Genomic DNA, 21,775 nt, shown 5'->3' on the forward strand with positions numbered 1-21,775 from the left:
GAATGTTTTGAATTAGCGAAAATATATTACTGGTTATATGCATTCAAATGTTTTATTAGACCTTTCACTAAGCATTTTAATGGGATAATCCGAGAGCCCAATGCGTTGTCGAAGTCACCGTTATGTCGGCGGTGTGCAATCCGAGCTTAAGCGTCCATCAACTTTTCATTCTGGGTGTTTTTGTTGTCGAAGTCGGCGGCGATAATTCTGCTCTCACAATAAACGCGGATAATTTCAACTGTATTTCTGCAAGCAAAACGGAATTTAAAAGCATTACAATACGGAGAAAGCTACATTCGATATCCGATTGTTCCGGAACGAAACCAATTCCCTTTTTCCGGGAAATACGCCACAGTATCCCGCATCGCGGTGTACGCAGGCATCGAATAGCGAAGGAAGATCCCTGGGTACTTTGGGAAACAAGGCTGCAGGAATTTGCGAAACACGTAGTTCCGGTTCCAGTAGCTGTTCAGCTACTGGGTGAGTACACAAATAGTGTGTGTAATATGATTGAAAGAAAATTTTGGTTGAAATTTTACATGAAAGAAGTTCAACACATCACGCAGTATACCCATTCCAATTGAGCTCTGGAAAGGTAACACGCAAAAAGGCATGTAAAAACTCTACACAATTGTGTGATTTTGCGCTGCACGTGTGGAACGGCTTGGCTGCATTATATTTCGCGAGCTGTTTGAAACGAAGTACGGTGAAAAGTTGATTTTGTTTGTTTATTCGCATATCGACGTTAGTGAAGGTAGCGTACGCGTTGTTTCGTTGCTTTGAAACGGCAAAGTTATCACGAACAACGGAACGAAAAATACTGTATAAACGCAAAGAAGCAGCGCAAAAAGTCTGTCAAAAGCAAACGAAGTGCAGCAGCAGCTCAGCATGTGGTTCGACGAAAACGTAGGTTTTAACGCTGTAGTGGTGTAGTACTGAGTGAAGAGCAGAGGCAACATCAGTGACTGTACTGGTGTGCGTGGTAGCGACGTGTGCAGCAGTCCATCGGGGAGGTAGTGGTGGTGAATGTGTTGTGTTTTTTCCTGTTGAATTGCGTTGGTGTGTGTTTGTAACAGCGTGTGAAGTGAGCGCATGAATGCGTGTGTGTGTGTGATATCGCTAGCGCTCCGAAAGGGAAAAGTGTGAAGCAGACCGAAGAGCCAGCAATAGTGAATTTATTCTCTTTCTTCATCCATTCGTGGTAGCCATCATCGTTGTCGTCGTCGTTGTCGTTTTGTCCCATCGTGGTCGCGATTTCGTTTCCTAACAATTCGGTTCTCAATCAGATTCTGAAATTGCGGAAATCAAATTCCGTCGTGGTAATAATTGTGTGCAAAAAAGTTACGGCAAATACCCGTCTAGAAACCGAGTGCTCCGACTTTTTCCTAGCCATCCCCATCAGTGGAACGGGAGAAGATCGGGGCGGTTTAAAGGTACGTATACGGACGAACGCGGATTCCTTGTCGGTAATGTTTCAGTGAGTCGAAATGGATTGACGGCAGCACCATGGTTATGCACGAAGAAAGGTTTGCGTAGACCATATTCAGGAAGACGTACTACGTTGCAATTTCGGCATATGTAGCCACACAGAAGAAAACGTAACATGTGTGTGTTGGAGTAGTCCGTCAATGTTGTTAAATTATGCCAAAGAACCATAAAGGATTTTGCGTACCGGAAGTCTAAAAGATACTTCTAAGTGCTGCAAAGATATTAAGGCAGGTGAAGCAACTTCGTGACTATTGCACGCTTTGCTAAATGCTCTTGGTGGCCAGTAGTCACTTTTTCGTATTATGCTGCGTGCTGCTTGCCAAAGCAGTTCCTTCACCAACACCAGTATTCGATCAATGTGTCTTGCTAAATTGGTTCCTACTAATATGTGCCAGGTTTCTTGCAGTGTCGTTTCTTTGGCAGCCACGAAATCGTATTGTTTTCCCGAAGAGGGCTGTATAGAACGATGTTTTGCACCGGAAAAGTGTATTTACATATGTTACGAGGCATATAGTGGGGTAGCAATATGATCTAGAGCCTGAAAACAGTGACCTTTTCGTCTCGTCGTTGTTCCGTTCGCTAACACATAACCTCAGATAATCTGTCACGACGATTGCGTTCGTTTTTTCTGATCAATGTTTCTTTCTTCTGTCATTTTAGGTGAGTCAAACGTCAAACTTATCGTACAGTTACGAAAGCTGTGTTTGCGGCTTTGCCCTACAAGTTCACTCATGGAAGAGAGTATGTTTACAATAGCAAGGAAGCAACGGGTTCAGTTCCTACGGTTATGATTATGCATTGCCATGAACATGCCTAGTGGTAGCTTGAAATTGCTACAATCGTTCTGCTGGCGAAATTCGGTGCAATCAATGTTTGGGCTCCGAATCACGCGGACGTGGATGAAACTTTGACAGTTATGTGACGTCACCGTGAATTATGATATAAATCCGTGCCAGCTTTCGACGAACCGTGGAACATGCAAATGCGCGACATCCGAGCTCGCCAAGTGACTCGAATTGATATACCTTAAAAAGGGAGCGTTTGCGTTGCTGTGATTTTGTTCCCATGCGTGGCTCCGGGCTAATGGTTGAGCAGACAGCATCGTATATCCGTGCATTACAGCTTCATGACGGTGTTCCGCCACTGGCGGCGTTCTATTTTTAAACAACTCGTATCGTTAAGCTGCCCCAGATGTCAGAGAATGTAGTATAAAAGAATCTAGAATCGAATGTGTGAAGCTGCGGTACATTTAAAAGGCGTAATCGCTTCCGATATATAACGCAAGTTTTGATATTGTAACGAACATAGATAGAAAGCAGCTGTGAATAGTTAATAGAAAAGTATAGTTCCTTCCTAAAAGTAACGTTTCAATGTATGGACTAGTATCGTGCCGTTGTTAAGTGTATGCGTCGTATTTTCATATATAACTGTTAAGATATACTGATCAATCTTAGTTTTGTTTCATCCAATGAACGAATAATTATTAGAATACTCAATCAAATGATCATGGTCATGATCATGGAGTAATTGTAATATCGAAGTTCGAACTCAAAATGTTAGTTTAATTTTGGTAGTCCATTAGAAATCAATGGAAAAAGTTGTTTGTTTGCTTTACCATTGATTAATAATGACGTGTGACGTAATATTCGTTGAAGTCGTCTGTTGCACGAATATTGATATTAAAAACAATTGTTTGCTGTATTGTGCAATGCTTTTATAGAGCGTGCTGCCATACTTGGTAGCCCAGCTGATTCGAGCAATTCAACTGGATGGTGTAAACGCTTATGATATGCTAGTGTGTGCGTGCGGGCGGCCAAACGTCTTCCAAACGCATGGCCGCGAATCGCGTAAAGAAAGGTACCTTACCAAAGCAGAAAGATTTCTTGACAGCTTCGAAAAACAGTATTTATCGAATAATTGTACTATTTTGTGTAGTGTTACGTTGCTCGTTTGTTAGCTGCATTGCCTATTGTAAGTATATGTGCAATGTATTTATTGCGTAAAATCACAACGCGTTGTGTTTATGTGGCAACAAACATGGAATGGATCTATCAACCCCAAATAATCAACCCCGCTAATGTTTACACTGTCGTTTTTAGTGGAAGAAAAACAGATTAAAACGATATGTGGTGCGGATTGGATACCGCTGTTCATTCCAAGATCAACCATACAATCACAGCATATCGCGTGGTTTTTCCAAAAAATCGATACAACATATTATAACAATGTGTTGTATCCCAATGTCAGATGAGAAAGCGGACCTTTGATTTTTGCACTACACCCAGAATCCGGAAGTTAATTGAGTAATGAAATATTGTGACTAGCAATGCAATTTTTGTAGTTTTTTTTTATGTTTTAGTGTCATTATTACCGCCATGGTGTACGTTCAAATAAGGATTTCTGTTTGTTAACATTAGTATGCTTCTTATTCTGATAAGAAAGTTCAATTTCTGTATTTAATACGCAATGCTCCAGTGTTATGTGTTTAGTTTTTCATACACAACTTGTTAGATTGTATTTTCCAAACTAATGTGTCTTACAATTGGACTAAGTGAACTGATTTAGGGTTTAATAAATTTATGTTTAAAATAAGTAAGTTAATAGAATGTATTCAACCATTGGTAGCGTTTCCAACAATTGCCGTACGAAAATAATTTAAATGGAAGTAGTAATGAAGTAATCGTTCGATTAAAACTGGTCATTCGGTGAATTACATTATTTAATGTCTAAACAGGGAATTAACTTAGAACTTCCAAAGTCCCTACATTTTATTACTTCTAATTAAAAGCTATAGTCGTATTACCAAAATGTAATATTATATCGTTCATAACCCAATTGCCGGCATAGTAATAGGGCTTTTAAATTAAGCTTTTCACACTGAACGCATGCAACTGTGTTTTAGTCTGGTAACAGATTTGTGTCATTATGAGTTGTTAAACATGAATCATAATATATTGATGTAAACCCAAGCATATAATTTCTACCCTGCATTGTGCCTATGTTTCTAGAAAAACAAGACAAAGATTGTATGTTCTGCATATGACTAAGTGTCTCTCGCGAATAGTATAAGGCACGGTATCAGAAAGAGAGAAGAAACGTTCTCTTATGTAGGGTTCGTTGTTCTAACCTCAGGGATTAGCAACGTTATTGAATGTCTTCATGTCGATATAAGGGTGCAATTTCGGTTTCAGGAACAGGAGCAAGTAAATAGTTAGGGAATACTTAGTACAGACAGCCACCGAATGTCGGCTAATTATGTTGAATAACGTTTTAGGTAGTGCTATTATTAAACAATTATTTGTGTCCAACCAATTTTGTATAACTATTGTATAATACCAGTAATATTAGAAGTTTATCAGTTCGAAGTCTTCAATACATGTATCTCATTGACTTCGTCTCCACGTTGAGGTAACTATCAGAATCTGTAGCATAGATTGCTGTTCCCTGTCGTCTAGCATAGGAATGGGAGAGAATCTATGAGACACGATGGAGGGTAATCGATTGCGCAAATACTTAACGCTCTGTATCTGTGTCTGTTTAGTCTCCGACACCGTCTGGGTTTCCCACATGATGGGAGTATTTGAAGAATCAACAAACTTTTAACCAGTTTGAGAAACTCAACAAATCGTCATATCTTTAGATAAATTATCTCTATTCTCACCTTTGCGGCTGTCCCTTCCTTTCTTTGCCGGTTGAACACTGTAAAAAGACGGAAGTAGACATAACGCGAGAGAATGGGATATTTTTCTTCTCTTTCTTCTCTTTGTCTTTTCTAGTGAAGAAATACGAGCATGAACAAAAATCAACCCTTATGGCAGCAGCGGCTATAGGGGCGCATACACACGACGGCCTTAAAGTTTGCGCGATATACGTTGCGTGTGTTGGTGCGCGCTATTGAACATGCGGTCGGTGGATCCGCGCGACCGCGGAACAACAGCAGAACCGGGGAGGTATCGGGATTCGTTGACGTTGCGCCACCCTTATGAAATTCTACGCGCTTTCTGGTGTGTGTAGTAGTCGTGGCCGTTTCGTTCGACGAATTCTCTCATTTCCTCTCATCATTGTAAGTGGCGCTCTCCGTAGCACGAGAGAACGAAGATAGAGGAGGATGTGCTTAAATCAGGCAGGGCCAGTTGCGAGTTTTCCCGAGTCATTACAGTAACACGCGGCGAAACTACAGCACTGGTATAGGCTTGCATGGTTTTACGGTCAGGCATTCAGTGTTGCCCTGGCCGAGTCACAAAACCGATAGTTTATGTGTGTGCCCCCTGCCAAGTTTCACACTTTACGACAATATCAGTGTTCAATACGAGATAAGAAACTGTTGAACATTGTCCGGGTGCGGTATTAAACTGGCAGCATTGTGAAAAAAATCCCATTCAGAACGAGCATTACGATTTGTAAACCTCCCTAGTGGACGACAGAAATAGAGGAAATCTACTGGATGTAATTTTAATCCCGAGCAATCGTCTACGGCAGGTCACAGTGCATTACCAATCGAAACACGTTTTCTGTCAGTTTCGGTAGAGTGCTTCAACTGCCATTGCGAACCACGTTGGTTTGGTGTAATTAAAAAATAGACTACAAAAAAAGGAAAAAAGCACTATCCGTGCTCAGCACGGCGCCACCTGGTCCAAGTCCATTAGCACTGATATTTAACCACCAGCGAACGCGTTTTTGTGCCAACAGGGGAAGGAAGTGAAAAAAAAACTTTCACACAAAATCGCGAAAATCGTAGCCACACCAAAGAGGTGGCGTGATATGGAATGGTGGCAACGGAGAGACACGCCTGAATGCATTTTCCTGACAGAGACTCGCCACCATATGCCCTTTTACATTGGGCAGGAGAAATTCGGATGAAGAAAATCACCTCATGTGCTAAGCGGTGAGCAAGATACAGGGCCGGAAAAGCCCCAAGGCAATAACTAACGGACTCTGTACGTCGTGCATCTGCGCAGAAACTGTGACCGGTTCGCAAGGGAAGCCGAAAAGCGCACAGTAAAACGTGCTTTCGTAGCATAATTTTGAAAAGCCACGGCTAGAGAGACATCGAAAGAGAGATATACGGGCCCGCTTTGTGAGAGAGAGAACATTCTTCCGGAAGAATAGAACGACGCCGAATTTGACATACGCGGTGGGGATCAAAACATACCGGTTACTGCACTAAAAATGGCCTACGATGACGTTTTGCAGTACCTCGGCGGATTCGGACGGTACCAGCGGCGTATCTACGTGTTGCTATGTCTACCGGCAATATCCTGTGCGTTCCACAAGTTGGCCGGTGTGTTTCTGCTCGCGGTACCAGACTACCGGTGCCGGTTACCGTACGAGCTGGCGAATGCTTCCTATCCGCTATCGGACGAACGACTCCCTATGGCCTATCCGATCGATACACTAACGAACAAGTACTCCACGTGCAACTATCTCGATGCGAACTTTACCGATGATTACTGGACCGGAGGAACGCCGGCGGCTGGTGTTCGTCCGTGCGATCACTGGGTTTACGATCGTAGCAAGTTTGAAAGCAGTACCGTCACCGAATGGGACATGGTGTGCGATCGCAGCTGGTTTCGTGCATCTGCTGACTCGCTGTTCATGGTGGGCGTGATGCTGGGCAGCATCGGTTTCGGGTACCTCTCGGACAAGTACGGACGGAAGCCAATCTTTTTTGCGTCGCTAGTGCTCCAGGTGATCTTTGGCGTGCTGGCAGGCATCGCGCCCGAGTTCTTCACGTACACGCTGGCCCGCATGGTGGTGGGCGCCACCACGTCCGGTGTATTCTTAGTGGCGTATGTGATTGCCATGGAAATGGTAGGCCCAACCGATCGACTGTATGCCGGAGTCGTGTGTATGATGTTCTTCTCCGTCGGCTACATGCTGACGGCCGGTTTCGCGTACTTCATTCACGATTGGCGAATGCTTCAGATAGCCTTAACGGTGCCCGGTATACTGTTCCTTTGCTACTGGTGGTTCATTCCGGAATCGGCCCGATGGTTGCTGTCGAACGGACGTCCAACGGAAGCAATTACGCTGATCGAGAAGGCAGCCCGCTGCAACAAGCTTACGGTACCACAGGAAGCCCTCGACAAGCTGCTGGAGGAAGACAAAGTCCAGCAGCAGGATGATACGAACGAGCCGAAACCATCGCTGCTGGATATCTTCAAGCATCCCAACTTGCGCCGCAAGGCGATGCTCATCTTTTTCGACTGGTTCGTGAACAGTCTTACCTACTACGGGCTGTCCTGGAACACGAACAATCTCGGCGGCAATCCGCTGCTGAACTTTGTCATCAGTGGCGCAGTAGAAATTCCTGCCTATTCGTTCCTGCTGCTCACGCTCAACCGCTGGGGTCGGCGAACGATCCTGTGTGGTTGCATGATCTTCGCCGGCACGATGCTCCTGACAACGATGGTCGTACCTTCGTCGCAGCAGTGGCTAATCGTCGTGCTGGCGATGCTTGGCAAGATGGCTATCACCTCGAGCTACGGTACGGTGTACGTGTTCTCGGCCGAACAATTCCCGACCGTCATCCGTAACGTGGCACTTGGCGCATCGTCCACGAGTGCCCGTGTCGGTGGCATACTGGCACCGTACTTTAATCTGCTCGGTGACTACTGGCAACCGTTGCCGCTGCTCATCTTCGGTGCGCTGGCATTCGTCGGCGGTGTGCTGTCACTGCTGCTGCCGGAAACGCACAACCAAAAGCTACCGGAAACGATAGCGGATGGGGAAAACTTTGGTAAACAGAAAACGATACCGGATGGCGACACTGGAACCATGGGCGGTGCTGGTACCGTTGGTAGCATCGTTACCGGCACTGATCGTGATGTCGAACGGACAGCAGAAGAGCTGCAAGTGCTTAGTAAACCGGAACCGGAAGGTGAAGAAACGGCTGCAGATGCTTTGAAAGTAGGAGAAACAAGAGAAAAGTATTGAAACGTTAGCAGTCAGGGGTTTTTTTGTAGAAGGAAATAATGTACTGGAGTAATGGACAAATGCATCTTAAAAGCATAATTATCTTAAAAATCGAACATATATCGTAACAATCTGAATTATACCTTAGATATTAGCTTAGTCTTGTAAACGAACGGTATAGGGAAAGTCCTATCGATATACAATGCATTGCTGCGCTGCAAGGGAACAAAAAGAAGAGCTTAAACATGTAAAAGATGGTCATCTTTACCAGCATACGTTAGAGCAAACAATGAACGTCTCAAGAGGTTATTTTCTTTAGCGCATCAGTCGATGCTCACGCAAGCCCTTCTTTTTGCTTTGCAACGTATCACCTCACCGTGCTTATTATCTACCCTTATTTTGCGGTGATCTTCGCGGAACACAGCAGGATTCACATTCCAGATGTACGGTGAGGTAGCATCCTTTTTACTGTAATCGTTCATAATTCATAATTAGGATGGAAAGATGTCGGTAATAATTCCCTTGATGGTTGGCAGTAAGCCTGAAAGCTGGTTGGAGATTTTACCATAAAGAAATGGAAATCATTTTGATTCTGGTTTATACTGACATGTGTTAGTTGAATTGCTGAGAGATAAATTAAAGTTTTTTTACGTATTTCTTGTTCCTTTCGTATTTTTCACATTTGTTAAAAAATGTGTTTTTTGGGCACGTGTGAATTTTTTTATACCGTAGTTATATTTTTGCCATTGTAAATCTTGATAGAAAAATGTGAACGAATTTTGTCATTAATGCAAGCATTCGTTTTGACGTGGTTTCCTCCTTCAACCGAGTTTGTAAGGTTTCATTGGCCTAAAATAAGGGTGCCACAATTATAGACATGTGTTGCTACTGGCTTTCCGGCCTGGACAAATTCAAAACATACCCACATGGATAATGTAATTTGAGCTTATTATTTGTTGCTGCAGAAATGTTAAAATTGAGTAGCAAAACATTTTATGTTAGGTGTTTTTCTTTTGTTGAACTCTTGAAGTTTAGATTGAATAACTTGTGGCTATATTTTGAACAGGAACGAATTGTGCTCTCGAAAACGTGACGGAAAATAATCGCTTCCAAACTATTAAACATATTTGTATATGTTTCGTTAATACGACAAGATTAGTTATCGCCTCTTGATTGCTCGCAAAGTTGCTGTGCCCTTTACTTAAAGTCATTTCACCGATAATAGAGTCCCTTTAAATGCCGTACTGATCACAACAACAGTTTGATTTGAGATTTGTGTAACAAGCAATGCTTTATGTTTTAACAGAAGATTTTCTATCGCTTTCTGTCCCAGTCGAAGATGCGGCATACACATTTGCCGGCTGAAAATCATTGACGATGCCAAAACGATCACACATGAATAGAACGCATTGAACTGTGCACGCAACACTCTAAAAATTAACATGTGTTTGGCCCATATACATACATGAGCTTGGTCTTAACTCTTGGCGGATGATTGGTTTTGGGAGAGAAGACATTTTTTCACGTGACCTAACGTGGCCATGTGTGCTTGTGTGTGGTTGACATAATTCAAGAAAACTATTTTTGTACATCGGCTGATGAATGTGTGCCGTTGTAGCATTTTTGTTACTGTCCACAAACGTACTGTTTGTTTTAGGTACTTAGGAATGCTTAGTACAATTTGGTGTCTAGTCTTTTGTATCATGCTCTGGAAAAACTTTACGTTTAGATTGAGTACAGAAAGAGATCCGGCAACAGTTGTGGAACTAACAAGCAAACTTTCATTATGCAGATGTAGGAAGAGCCAATTCAACGCTTTCTTCAGTTGCATCTGTAGTACAATGTTCAGATGACATTGAACCGAATGTCGCAAGATCGTACTACAACAGTAATAGCTAGGCAAGAAAATAGTTTATCATAAAGATTCTTTGTTGCTGGGTCGAGGGACCGAGCAAGAGCTGGTATTTCCGGTGCGTAAAATATGCGAAACAAAGGGAAACAATCATAAAATCAGGGCAAATAGTATAAGAAACTACAAACAATAATACGGTAATACATTCCATATAGCGCAAGGTAAATATATTACAAAATCAGGCGTTTGTATCAGATAGCCAGTAAATAACTGAACAATTAAAACTATGTTGAAGATGAGTTAGTTGTGTTCAGCAGTACAAGAAATTCAAAACAAACTGTATTTCTTTAACAGATTATGAATGTTTGGCTAGTGCACGTACACGCATGTATGCATAAAAGGCGCACCAGTAGCTTTATCGCAAAATCATTAGACGTCTTTACATTTGTTTAGCTGGTCCGCTCAATCATGCACCCCGTGGTGAATAATAGGGTTCGATAAGGCAATTCATTATTTGATTCGTATCAGACATTGGCAACAGGCAGCAGAAGCAAAACAGCTGTGAAACGATATCAAACCTGCTCTCCGAGCGTCGTACGTAAAGATTCTAAGGCATAAAGCATTCAGTAGGCTTAACACTGTGGCATAAGTACTTCAGTTAAGCTAGCAAAGCAATAGTGTGTTACAAGTTTTATCTTTGTTTTCAAACTACGAAATAGTTTTTGGTAAATAATTATTTAAAATAATGAGAGAGAGAGAGAGAGTTTTTGTGTTTTATAGAATGCTTTGTAAAAGTAAAATTTTAGACATTTGGTTAAATAATTTGAACAAAAAAAGTAGGGACTTTTTAAAATAATGACCAAATTATATACATGCGACAACATATGAGAACTCATGCAATTGTCTTCATTTGTCCGAATTGAAATGGTATACATGGAAATAAATACACAACCTCTACTCATCATAACCTGTAGCTGCATCGTTTTTCATCTGTGACCTCAACAATATTGATTGATGCGACAACAAACCCCACACGAGGCGCGGACCGAATCGGTTAAAACTGTGTGTGCTTTTTCTATTAGGGCACCCACCGATCACGCGATCGTAAGTTAATGTTTACAATTGCATTCAATTGATTCGGTCGCGAAGGAATCGGACATGCGTAATCGGCGACGGCCGTGTTTTAGTAATTTATGTCGAGTTTATGTCTAGCCATTTGATTGTACAAAACCGTTCGGGGTAGCCGTCATATGAGTTTTCTTTTGATTACGAAATTAATCATTGAGAAGAAGAAATGTGATCAGCTGGATTGATGTTGGTTCTAGATTTTCTATTGAGGAAACTAATTCCAATCGATTTTAATTGATAAATTTACATCATGTGTTACACGTTTAATTGATTATTGTGCTTTTTTTCTCTCTTTTTTCCTTTGCATATGTTTGTTGTATGATATTGAAGCTGGCGGTTCTGCAATTAAAAAGTAGCTGGTGAAAGGAAATCCCCACGGCCAACCTCCCCTCCAGCAAGCCTCCCTCGAGAGAAGGAGGAATAGTGTTCGACGTAAACTGTATTGGTATCGGAAATTACCTGTACCTGGTCAATCTCTGGTACGAAATCCAGAAGCCTAAAGCAAGGATCTAATCCTGTGTGCCGAGTTCTGCTGCTAATAATCAATTTGGAAAAGTTGGTCTAACGGTTGCTGCGGCTGAACAGGCAGCTCGTCCCGGGGAACAGCACAGTTAGTAGGCCTTTGCCAGGTTCGTTCCGTACTGGCCGGTGTCCGTGCAAGGATGGGTGACGCAATCAACTTTGGGCCTGCCTGGTTACGCAAGGTATCGTCCGATAGTAATCCCAATAGTAACCATCACAGTACGAACAGTAGCAGCAGCAGCAGCAGTCACCACAGCAGCCATACGATGCTGAACAACAATAGCAGCAGCAGCGGCAGCACTGTCGTCAACAATGCTGGTGGTGGCGGCGGAGTCGGATTGCATCATCAGCATCATCCGCATCATCATTCGCAGTCGCCGTCGTCGTCGCACTCTTCGTCGCATCACTCGCAGCATAGTCTGCCGCAGGGTGGCGGCAGCACTATTGGGAGTGGTAGCGTCGGCGGCGGCGGCAACGGTACTGGTGGTAGCGGGCTATCCAATAGCTCGTTTGGCGGTGGTTCCGGTGGAGGCAGCGCACTTGTTAACAATGGTGGGAACGGGTCGGGAGCTGCTGCCACCGCTACCGCTATCCGGTATCCGTTGGCCGAGTTTCGCTACGGACGCGAAGAAATGTTGGCCCTGTTCGACGGGAGAACGATTAAAACTCCGGAAATATTGGTGCAATTCAAGCGTTTGTTCGTGGATAAACCGCAACCACCGCTCGCGCTGACACCCTGTCCAGAGGAAGAATTAATCGTCGAACCGGAATCGCGGGTAAGCAATAACTTCCGTAACTGCGTGTTTATTTGAGGCAACATTTACACTCAAAATGTATATACATTTTTTCTTACAGCGTCCTTGGCCTTCGAGAAGTGTTTCGCTTGGTATTCCTGGTCGTGGCGCACGTGGTGGATCGGTCGATCGTGGACGTGGCCGCGGACGGGGTCTGTACACCAGCTATCAACGGTCGTCCTCTTTCTACGAAGATGAATCCAGGGGCGTAGGAAGAGTAAGTGATCCTGTGTTTTCATGTCATCGTGACACAAAACATTATCGGACTTTCCTTTTTCTCTCTATCTCAAAAACAAGGGTGAACGACCGTGGCTGGAACGTAATGGAACCGGCGGGATCGGCGGCGATACTGAGTGGAACAATTCGTCATCCAGCCCTCGGAAGGAGTATGGAACGCGAGTGGTGCGCACTAGCGGTGGTATGGAGAGCTGGCGTCGTTCCCGCACCGATGAGGAAAGCGCCGGTATCACCAGTAACGGAGTGGGCGATTGGCGATCCGGTGGTGGCGCTCCAGGCAGTATTACGGGCCTCGTGCGCGAGAAGTGGACTAGATCTACCAGCTGGCGCGACGAAGACAGCTCCTCCCATCATGGGCTCGAGCGTGGACTGAATAGTAGCGGTGGAAGTGACAGAATAATCCCACCCTATAAATCACGCCTTTCGTCAGGCGGTGGTCTTGGTAGCGGCGGCGGTATTGGGGATTTAAATTCTGGCCACCCGATGGGTCCGGGAGGTATACGTCGACCGAACTGGGATACGGATGAGCTGCCCGAGTGGGCAACGGAGAATCCGTCAGACTTCGGAGGCAGCTTTGACGCGACCGGCGCATTTCATGATTCCGATAATGATGGTGAGAACGGCGGCGGCGGCGGCGGTAATGCTGGTGGTACGGCTACTAGCCGGTATGGTGGGAACGCTACTAGTGACGCAAACGGCAACAAGACACACAATCATGTAAAGGATGATAATCGATCGAAGGACGTTCGACGCCGAGCGGAAGAGGAAGAACCCGTAGAGCAGGATGGCGAATCACGCCGGGACGGAACGGAAGATACGTCGGGTAAAAATAGAAGCGATGGTTCCACTACGGCAGCAATTGCTAAAGGTAGAGAGACGAGAAAAGTCATGAATCATGTTGGCGGTGGTGGCCGAATCGAAGAAGTGTCATTAGCTGATAGAAAACAAGGTGAAGATGACGAAGAGAACCTACAATCGGTCGCCAATGATGCGCAGCAAAAGCAATCACGAAGCAAACGACAAGTGGGTAAAGACGGAAACCATCAGGTATTGGAGTCGTCTCCCGAATCGGTTGCTTTGAGCGAAAGCTCGGGAATTGTTCAATCGAATTCGGCGAAAGGAATATCTTCCTCGCGCGAATCTATTGAATCTTCCGTTTCATCAACTATCAGCGGTACGGCATCTGCGGCGCTGCTGGATGGTGATGTTCGACAGAATTCCCCTTCTTGGCAGGCGAAGACTAACGACGTCTCAGGCACGAAAAACGCTACGGAGCAGCCGACAACAGCAGGAGAACGTGATAAAGGGAATGATATCGACCACAACAACGATGGTCAAAACCATCACGCCCAACAGCAACAGCTGCCGCCGCAGCACGAGAAACGGGTTGAGCCGAAAAAATCACCATCCAGCACAAGTGTCGATCGAATGCAGGAAGTGGCAGACGATATGGTTGCTCAACTGATCATGGATGATGAATTTCTGGCGACTGACGGTGATCCATCGGTGATCTCTTCCATTGCTGCCAGCTCCGCTGGATTAGCCGGCGCGGGAAGTAGCCTCGGAAAGTCGCCTGTCTTTGGTATGTCCGCAGCGGGTGGATCCGGTACAAACGCTACAATGGCATCCGGTAACATGGCGTTAAACATGCTCCCACCGCTCAAAGGGCTGCAGCCAATGCAACAACTTTTCGGGAATGGGAATCTTTCACGCGTCAATCCATTGCTGCTGTCCGATCCGGTGGCTGCCAACCGGGCCGCGATGGCAGCTGCTGCTGCGGCAGCTGCCGGCGTCAATCCTATGGCACAGTTGCATCACTTAATGGGACCACCAGCTCCACCGCGCGGCTCGGACATCTGGTACTATTGTGATCCACAGGGTAAAGTGCAGGGACCGTTCCAAGCGGCGGAAATGACGGAATGGTACCGGGCCGGTTACTTCGACGAGTCGCTATCGGTGCGGCGCGAATGCGACGAGGTGTATAATACGCTCGGCACACTGGTTGCGCTTTGCGGCGGTATACCGTTTTTGAACTCGGCGGTTATACAACCGTTCAAAGCATCTACTGGCGCAAACGCAGCAAAACATTCGCCGCAGCAACAACAGACACAACCCAACGCGGTGTCCCAGGGTCAGCCGAAGCCAGTTGCTTCTGGTGCCAATGGAAACAACGTAATGCCTTCACCGAATCAACAGCAATCGGCCAGTCAAGGGCCTGGACAGCAGCAACAGCAGCAACAGGTGCCATTGCATCCCGGTAGTTCTGGTGGATCCGGACCAAACAGTGGACCCAACGTGCCCGGCCTACATTTACTGCGTCAGCAAAATATCGTATTGCAGAAGCTTCAAAGCTCGGAAGGCTGGAATTTACTATCGCCAGAACAGCAAAACATGATCATCACGCAGCAAATGAATCAATTGATGAACACCGACCCTACACGCATGATATCTCCTTCCTCATCTTTACCTGGGGGAAACGCCGGTAATACTACCGGAACAAATCAACACCATCAGCAGCAACAACAGGGAGGTACTGGCATTTTTAGTGCTGGCGCTGCTGGAGGAGCAGCCGGCATAATGCCGTCTGGTCAGGATACGCTCGTAAATTTGAAGCTGCGAGAAATGCAACAGCAAGGGCAACCGCTACAACCGCCTCAACCGCAGCAACAACCGCCGGCACACGTTATGATGGAACAGCTGCAAAAATCGGTACCGGGCAGTCATAGCAATAGCGCGTTCTTGAAATTGCACCTACCCGAATTCAATCAGTCAACTCAAGGCAGCGGAGTGAGACCAATGCTGGGTAAGCGATAAAAAAAGGATGTCGCGAAAAAATACAGAACTGAATTAATTTGCGTTTGCTTGAATTTTAGGTAACATGAACGTTGATCCGAGCGCTGTGGCAGCTGTTGCAGCGGGGCACGACCCACTGGGCCAGTTGATACATGGCATAGGGTTTAATCACCAAGCAGCGGGACAAAATATTGGACCACTCGGACCAAACAATCTTTTGCTGAACCGCGGTGGACTGTTAGGATCCGGGGGTGGTGGCCCGACTGTACAGCAACCACAACCGCCAAACCAATCACATCAGCCGCAACCGCATCCGACCACGGGAAAACCGGGTGGAGATGATCCTTTACAGTCGTTGTTCATGCAGTTATCATTGCATAAAAATCAGCAATCCACGCAACAAATTCCGAATCATCAGCCACCGTCAAAATCGACGGGTGAAATGATGGGCGCACCAGCGGGCTGGTTACAATCGGGTGCCGGACAGGCACAGGCGGCCGCAAATGCTGGCACTGGACTATCTGGATTAGTGCCGCGAGGTCCAATGGTTGGAGCGGCGTCTAGTTGGGGTGATCTGCCACCACCCACTAGTGCCTCATTTGCGTCGATCATGCAGCAACAGCAGCAACAGCAACCTCATCTGGCACTCGCTGGTCATCATCCACTGCTGTTGGGTGGTAGTGGTCCATCCAATGAACCACAAGCACCATCAGTAGTTTCACTCTTCAAGCATCATCAGCAGGCAGAAAAGCAACAGCAAATGGAGAAAGAACAGCAGCAGCAACAGCTTTTGCAACAGCAACAACAGCAACAACTGCAACAGATGCACCAAGAAAACGTACTTGCGCAACAAAAACAGCATCATCTGCAACAATCGCAGCATTTGCAAGAAAATCAGCAGCATCCACATATACAGCAGCAACTGCAACAGCATCAAATGCAACAATTACAGCAACATCAAGAACAACAACTGCAGCTACAACAACCACAACAGCAGCAGCAGCAGCAACAACAACAACAGTTGCAGCAACAACAACAACAGTTGCAGCAACAACAACTGCAACAGCAGCAATTGCAGCAGCAGCAGCAGCAACAACAGCAGATTCAGCAAAAGCAAGTAAAAGAGAATCAAAAAAAGGAGAGCACTGCCATAGAATTGCCACAGCAACAGTCCGGCAATACTAAGAAACAAAGTAATAAACAGCAGCAGCAGGTAAACAATCATGCTGAAGCAGAGGAAAAAACTGGCACGAGTGTGTCGATGCAGCAGAATCAAAAAACGAAAAAGCAACAAAAGAACAATCATGTTGTAGCGGGTGGCAACAGCAATGGTCAAGTTACGATAACCAGCGAGGAGGAAAGCGAGTTTATTATCGTTAAAAAAGAGATGGAGGAAAAGAAGCGCCAGAAGGAGCTGAAAAAGCAGCAGCAGGAAGAGCAAAAGCGGAAGCTAGCGGAGGAGAAAAAACTGCTGGAGGAACTGGAGGCCCAGAAGCGGGCAAAGCTGCTCGAGTCTCAGCGCCGTGAGGCGATGAAAATTCAAGAGCAGCAGCAGCAGCAGCAGCAACAACAACGCTCCGTCCCGAAAGCTGTGCCGGCACCATGGTCCGGAGCGATGGCAGAGATTGCCAACAGCAAGCTAAGCTTGACTGAGATCCAAAAAACCGAACGTGCGCTCTTGGCTCGCCGTGAGCACAGCATGCGGGAGCAACAGGAGCAGCAGCAAATGCTTGAGATGCAGTCGCAGTTGCTCGACGGTAGACTGAAGTGGAATGCCCAAAATCTGTTGCCGGCCAAGGTGAAACCATTGGCGGAGATACAAGCGGAGGAGGCGGCCGCGGCCGAACGGGCTCGTGAGAAAAACGCGAATGCGTCCGGTTTGACGGTGGCTGCTATTGCAGCACAAGGTAGTGTAAAGGGTGCCAAGAAGGAGGATAATTTGGCCAGCCTGCTGAGTGGTGCCGGTGCTGCTGGTACGGGCTCAGCTGTGTGGCAGGTTCGTGGCGGCAGTAGCATGCTGTACTTCAATTCAACTAAAGCCTGGACTGGTGACGGTGCCGGTGAAACGAGCAACCTCCTGGGCGGAGCATCAGGTGGAAGCTCTGCCGGGCTTAGCAATAACGTGAGCTCCGGTGGCTTCTGGGAGGAACCTACGCAGCCCAGCGTTGTAACTGCTGCTTCAATTGTCGCTGCCGCTGGTAAGGCTAGTGGAAACAATGCCCGCAAGCAGCCATCCAATACTGGTGTGACCGCAACTGGTGGTGGGGCGGCTGCCGGCAAGCAACAGCAACAGCTTTTGAGCAAAAGTAAAACAATGGGCAGCATTACCACGAGCTCCTCGTCGACTGTGACCGCTGCCAAGCAACAGAAACAACAGCAGCAGGGCGCTACGAAAGGAAGTAGTTCATCGAACACCGGTAAGTCCGTTGGCGGTGGTAAGAATGGCAATGTGACTGGCGGTACTAATGACCGAAAGGACGATAGGAAGCATCCGAACGAGCCGACTAATGAGTTTACCGATTGGTGTACTCGCGCCCTGAGTTCATTAAACAGCAACGTTGACAGTAAGTATAGTATAGCACCGTAGTATGGCTCTTTCGAGTGAGATGCACATCTTATCACACCGATTAACTTCCTTTCAGTTCCAACATTCGTCGGATTTCTACAGGACATCGAATCACCGTTCGAGGTGAAGGATTACATCCGTTTATACTTAGGTAAGATGATTGCGGTTCTGATAGTGGGTGGATGGAAAAAAGTTAAACCATCTCTCGATTCGATTGCTTGTTTAGGAGAGAATAAAGAGTGTTCGGAATTTGCCAAGCAGTTCCTGGAAAGACGCTCGAAGTACAAAAATCAGCAGCGCCAAAAGAATGCCCACATCGACGATATGTGCAAACCGGCACCAGCTATAAACCCATCGTCTAATGATTTCCAAGAAACCAAGGTAAGATCCTATTCTGCTGTACATTAATCTGTACGCATGCAGTGCGGTTGGCTAACGATTAATATTCATCTCCTGTTTTGTACGCATTTCAGGGTAAGAATAAGAAAGTTAAAAAGAATAAAATGATGAAACTCGATAGCCGGATTTTGGGCTTCTCCGTAACGGCTGCGCCGGATCGACTGAATGTTGGCGAACGAGACTATGGCGATAATGTTTAAATGATCGATGCAGATTGATCGAGAGCGAGAAAGAGAGAGAGGGAGATTAAGAAGATCAGGAACATCAACTATACATGCGTTTGTTTACGTACGTGTGTGATTAAACGCGATCTGATGTGGTGATGTGCATAAAAACAAACGCTATACCAAACACAATAGAGAGTGTGTAGCAATAACGATCTTTCCCAAAAGCAGATGTGAGCAGGTTTTTTACCCCCCAGTTTTCGATTGGTTTCCCTTTATATCTACGCCTTGGAAAACAGTCTGCTTCTTTGGTTGAATAAATCGAGCAAAAGCACTCATGGATCGTTCGGAATATGCATACTACTAGTGCATGTATCAGGGATAGATATGCAGGTGAAATTATTTCGCACCTTTCGAAGCTAAATGTTTACTGTTTACTAAAGTTCGTTTTTGTTGTGTATCATGTCGTATAAGTAACTTATAATGCGTACAATACTGCATGTACACTAAACAAAATCGAATTACTCAGACTGAATACGCATTATCGATGGATCCGGTGAAATAACCGAAACGGCAATGCACGATTTAAAATATTATCCATTCTGGGCTAAAGTCTTCATTAGACCGTCTTTCTCTCGCACGCGAGTCTGATTGTTTAGGAATGGAGAAAAAAAGTATGTTACCGATCGATCTATGCGTTCTTTTGTCCAAAGTCATCACTTGCGTAAATCATAACAAAGCAAGACTGCACGAGCTTTGCCTTGTTACGATTTACGATATTCCCATGATAAAACTTTGTGCATACAATGCTTTTTCCATATAGAATTGAGATGTTTTTGATTTAGGAATTCAATCGAACTATCGGTTCCGCTCATACGATCGTAATGCAAACAATCGGGATCGACGAATCGGCAGCTTTTTTTCGTCTAATGCAATGTGTTATTAAAGCAACACATTTGTTTACAAATTTGAACAGTTTCGTCTTGCTAAAATTGTCGACCCTACACGACTTTGGTTTTATATTTTGGATAGTTTCAGTAAGATTTATGCAACAGATAAACTTATATATTCGAGTGTTTGTTTTGCGATGCATTTCTACAGCTTCAAACCAGGCTGCCCTATGTAACGACTGCATGGAGAAACCGTTTTCCATCATGCGGTGTTGTTAAACATAAATTAAAACTTGTTATTATGAACGGTATGACACGTGCTGCAGGATACAGCGAAACAATCCAATTTATAAAATGGCTACACATGTGTTGCTGCAAAACGTTGCGTTCTAGTGAGTTGATTATTTTAGTGCGCCTTGTAAAGGACATCTTTATCGTTGAAAATGACTGCTAATCGAAATCAAACTTACAAGATATGTTTCAAAGTGCATACCCATACACACTGCCACGTCTCTGCATATGTTTAAATTACGTATCGTCATTAGTCTCGTTCATGTAAACAGACTCGCCAACGGATACTTATAGAGATGGGCAGATAAGAAGCGAAAGTGCAAGGATGATTGCGTATTAAGGAGAAAACACAAATATAGTGCTTCCATCGCAAGCGCGAGCTGTTGGGACACGCAAGCTGATTTGAGTAACGGGGTATTCATGTAACCCACCCAGGCAGAGCATGATGGAATAATATAGATTTGCAACTATGTTGACCGAAGGAAATGAATGGAAGGGAAACGATTCATGCTTGTAGATTTACATCTAATGTTATGAAGTGAAATAAACGAAAGAAAGCAGCTAGTACACAGGTGATAAATAGTTTTGGAATATCCTATAGCGACTGAACTCTACTACACAACACATACAGTGAAGGCAAAAAAGTGTCTGGAGCGCGATGCTTCCTTTTGTTTTGTTTTTCCTTTTATCGTTTTAAGTTCGATACATGTTGCTTTCGTGATTCATGGTTCAATACTCATAGGGTTGTTTGTTTTCGCATATCGAGCAAATGAAAAAAACACCTAATTCTCGTGGGTAAGACTACAGTTGGTGTTATTCTCCTTATTACTCTATCATCTGCGCTTGGTAGGTGGTGACTTTTTGAGAGAGTGGGGCAAAGTTTTTAAAACCTCAACATGAAGCATCATCTGGCTGCTGCACTGCTGCGAGGTTGAAGTAGTGTAGGTTTTTATGTTTGTTTAATTTCTTTATTTGTATGTACATTTCTTGCTATGAAATAAAGATCATGTAAGGAACAATACGACAGTGGCGCAACGGTTTTAAATGAATCCACATATGAGCTTCCATCTGAACCGAGAATTGAAATGGTTTAAAGCTAATGCTTACGAAACATTATTGCAACGTCTTTTTAGTTTAGTATGTGACTTGAGCGGACAACAAAACCTGTGAATAATGTAATATTGTTAGTCGAGCAGCAGATCTACGTCGTTACCCCGCAATATGCATGATCCGTTTGGTATGGCAATGCAATGCAACAAATGCACTGGGTTAAGACTGGTCGGAAGAATTAAGGGGAATGATTCACGATATCAAGAATCATCAACATGTACGCAATAAAATACTGTGAAAAATTATTAGTCTTAAAAGGAAATGTAACATATTACAAATGTAATGATGACGTACTATTAAACATCTTTCATTTGTTGGTTTTTTGTACCCGAATATAAATTAATTCTTTCGACTAACAAATATTCCTTTACCGTTTCTATGATTTCCCTTTCCAAACCAATCGTTTTAAATTGTATCGTATTTGAAAGAACCGAAAAGGGCTGACAACTCCAATTTGTCAAAATTATGTAAATTTTGACAGGAGCCCTTTGGCTCGTATTGTAAAGCTGTGGCCATATCTACCGCAAATATAGGGTTTTTTTATTACTTCACGGCAAATAAATCGATCGTCGGGGGATTGTATGTGCTTGGAAGAATAAACTTTTGCATGATTGGTTCAGCTGGAA

The 21,775-nt window shown here is 44.7% G+C and overlaps 1 protein-coding gene across 2 annotated transcripts; it reads left to right on the forward strand.

Moving 5' to 3' along the window:
- The first annotated feature begins 166 nt into the window (after nt 1–166).
- LOC125774779 (GIGYF family protein Gyf) lies at nt 167–21,060 on the forward strand. 2 transcript variants are annotated; one of them, XM_049444996.1, is made up of 8 exons: nt 167–1,433; nt 11,714–12,681; nt 12,761–12,916; nt 12,997–15,739; nt 15,810–18,293; nt 18,372–18,446; nt 18,522–18,676; nt 18,769–21,060. In XM_049444996.1, the coding sequence occupies exons 2-8, from the start codon at nt 12,046–12,048 to the stop codon at nt 18,892–18,894; spliced, it is 6,375 nt and encodes a 2,124-aa protein (XP_049300953.1). In that variant the 5' UTR covers nt 167–1,433; nt 11,714–12,045; the 3' UTR covers nt 18,895–21,060. The 2 variants fall into 2 exon arrangements, with proteins under 2 accessions (XP_049300953.1, XP_049300954.1); XM_049444997.1 differs by having other exon boundaries at nt 167–480.
- Nucleotides 21,061–21,775: the final 715 nt, after the last annotated feature.

Source organism: Anopheles funestus, chromosome 2RL (assembly GCF_943734845.2).
Source record: "Anopheles funestus chromosome 2RL, idAnoFuneDA-416_04, whole genome shotgun sequence".
Lineage (NCBI taxonomy): Eukaryota > Metazoa > Arthropoda > Insecta > Diptera > Culicidae > Anopheles > Anopheles funestus.

Bases quoted from the DNA above. Each gene is read 5' to 3' on its own strand.
- LOC125774779 (XM_049444996.1), top strand. From the start codon at position 12,046: ATGGGTGACGCAATCAACTTTGGGCCTGCCTGGTTACGCAAGGTATCG. The intron at 12,682-12,760 runs GTAAGCAATAAC...TTTTTCTTACAG, and splicing joins TCGTCGAACCGGAATCGCGG to CGTCCTTGGCCTTCGAGAAG. The intron at 15,740-15,809 runs GTAAGCGATAAA...CTTGAATTTTAG, and splicing joins CGGAGTGAGACCAATGCTGG to GTAACATGAACGTTGATCCG.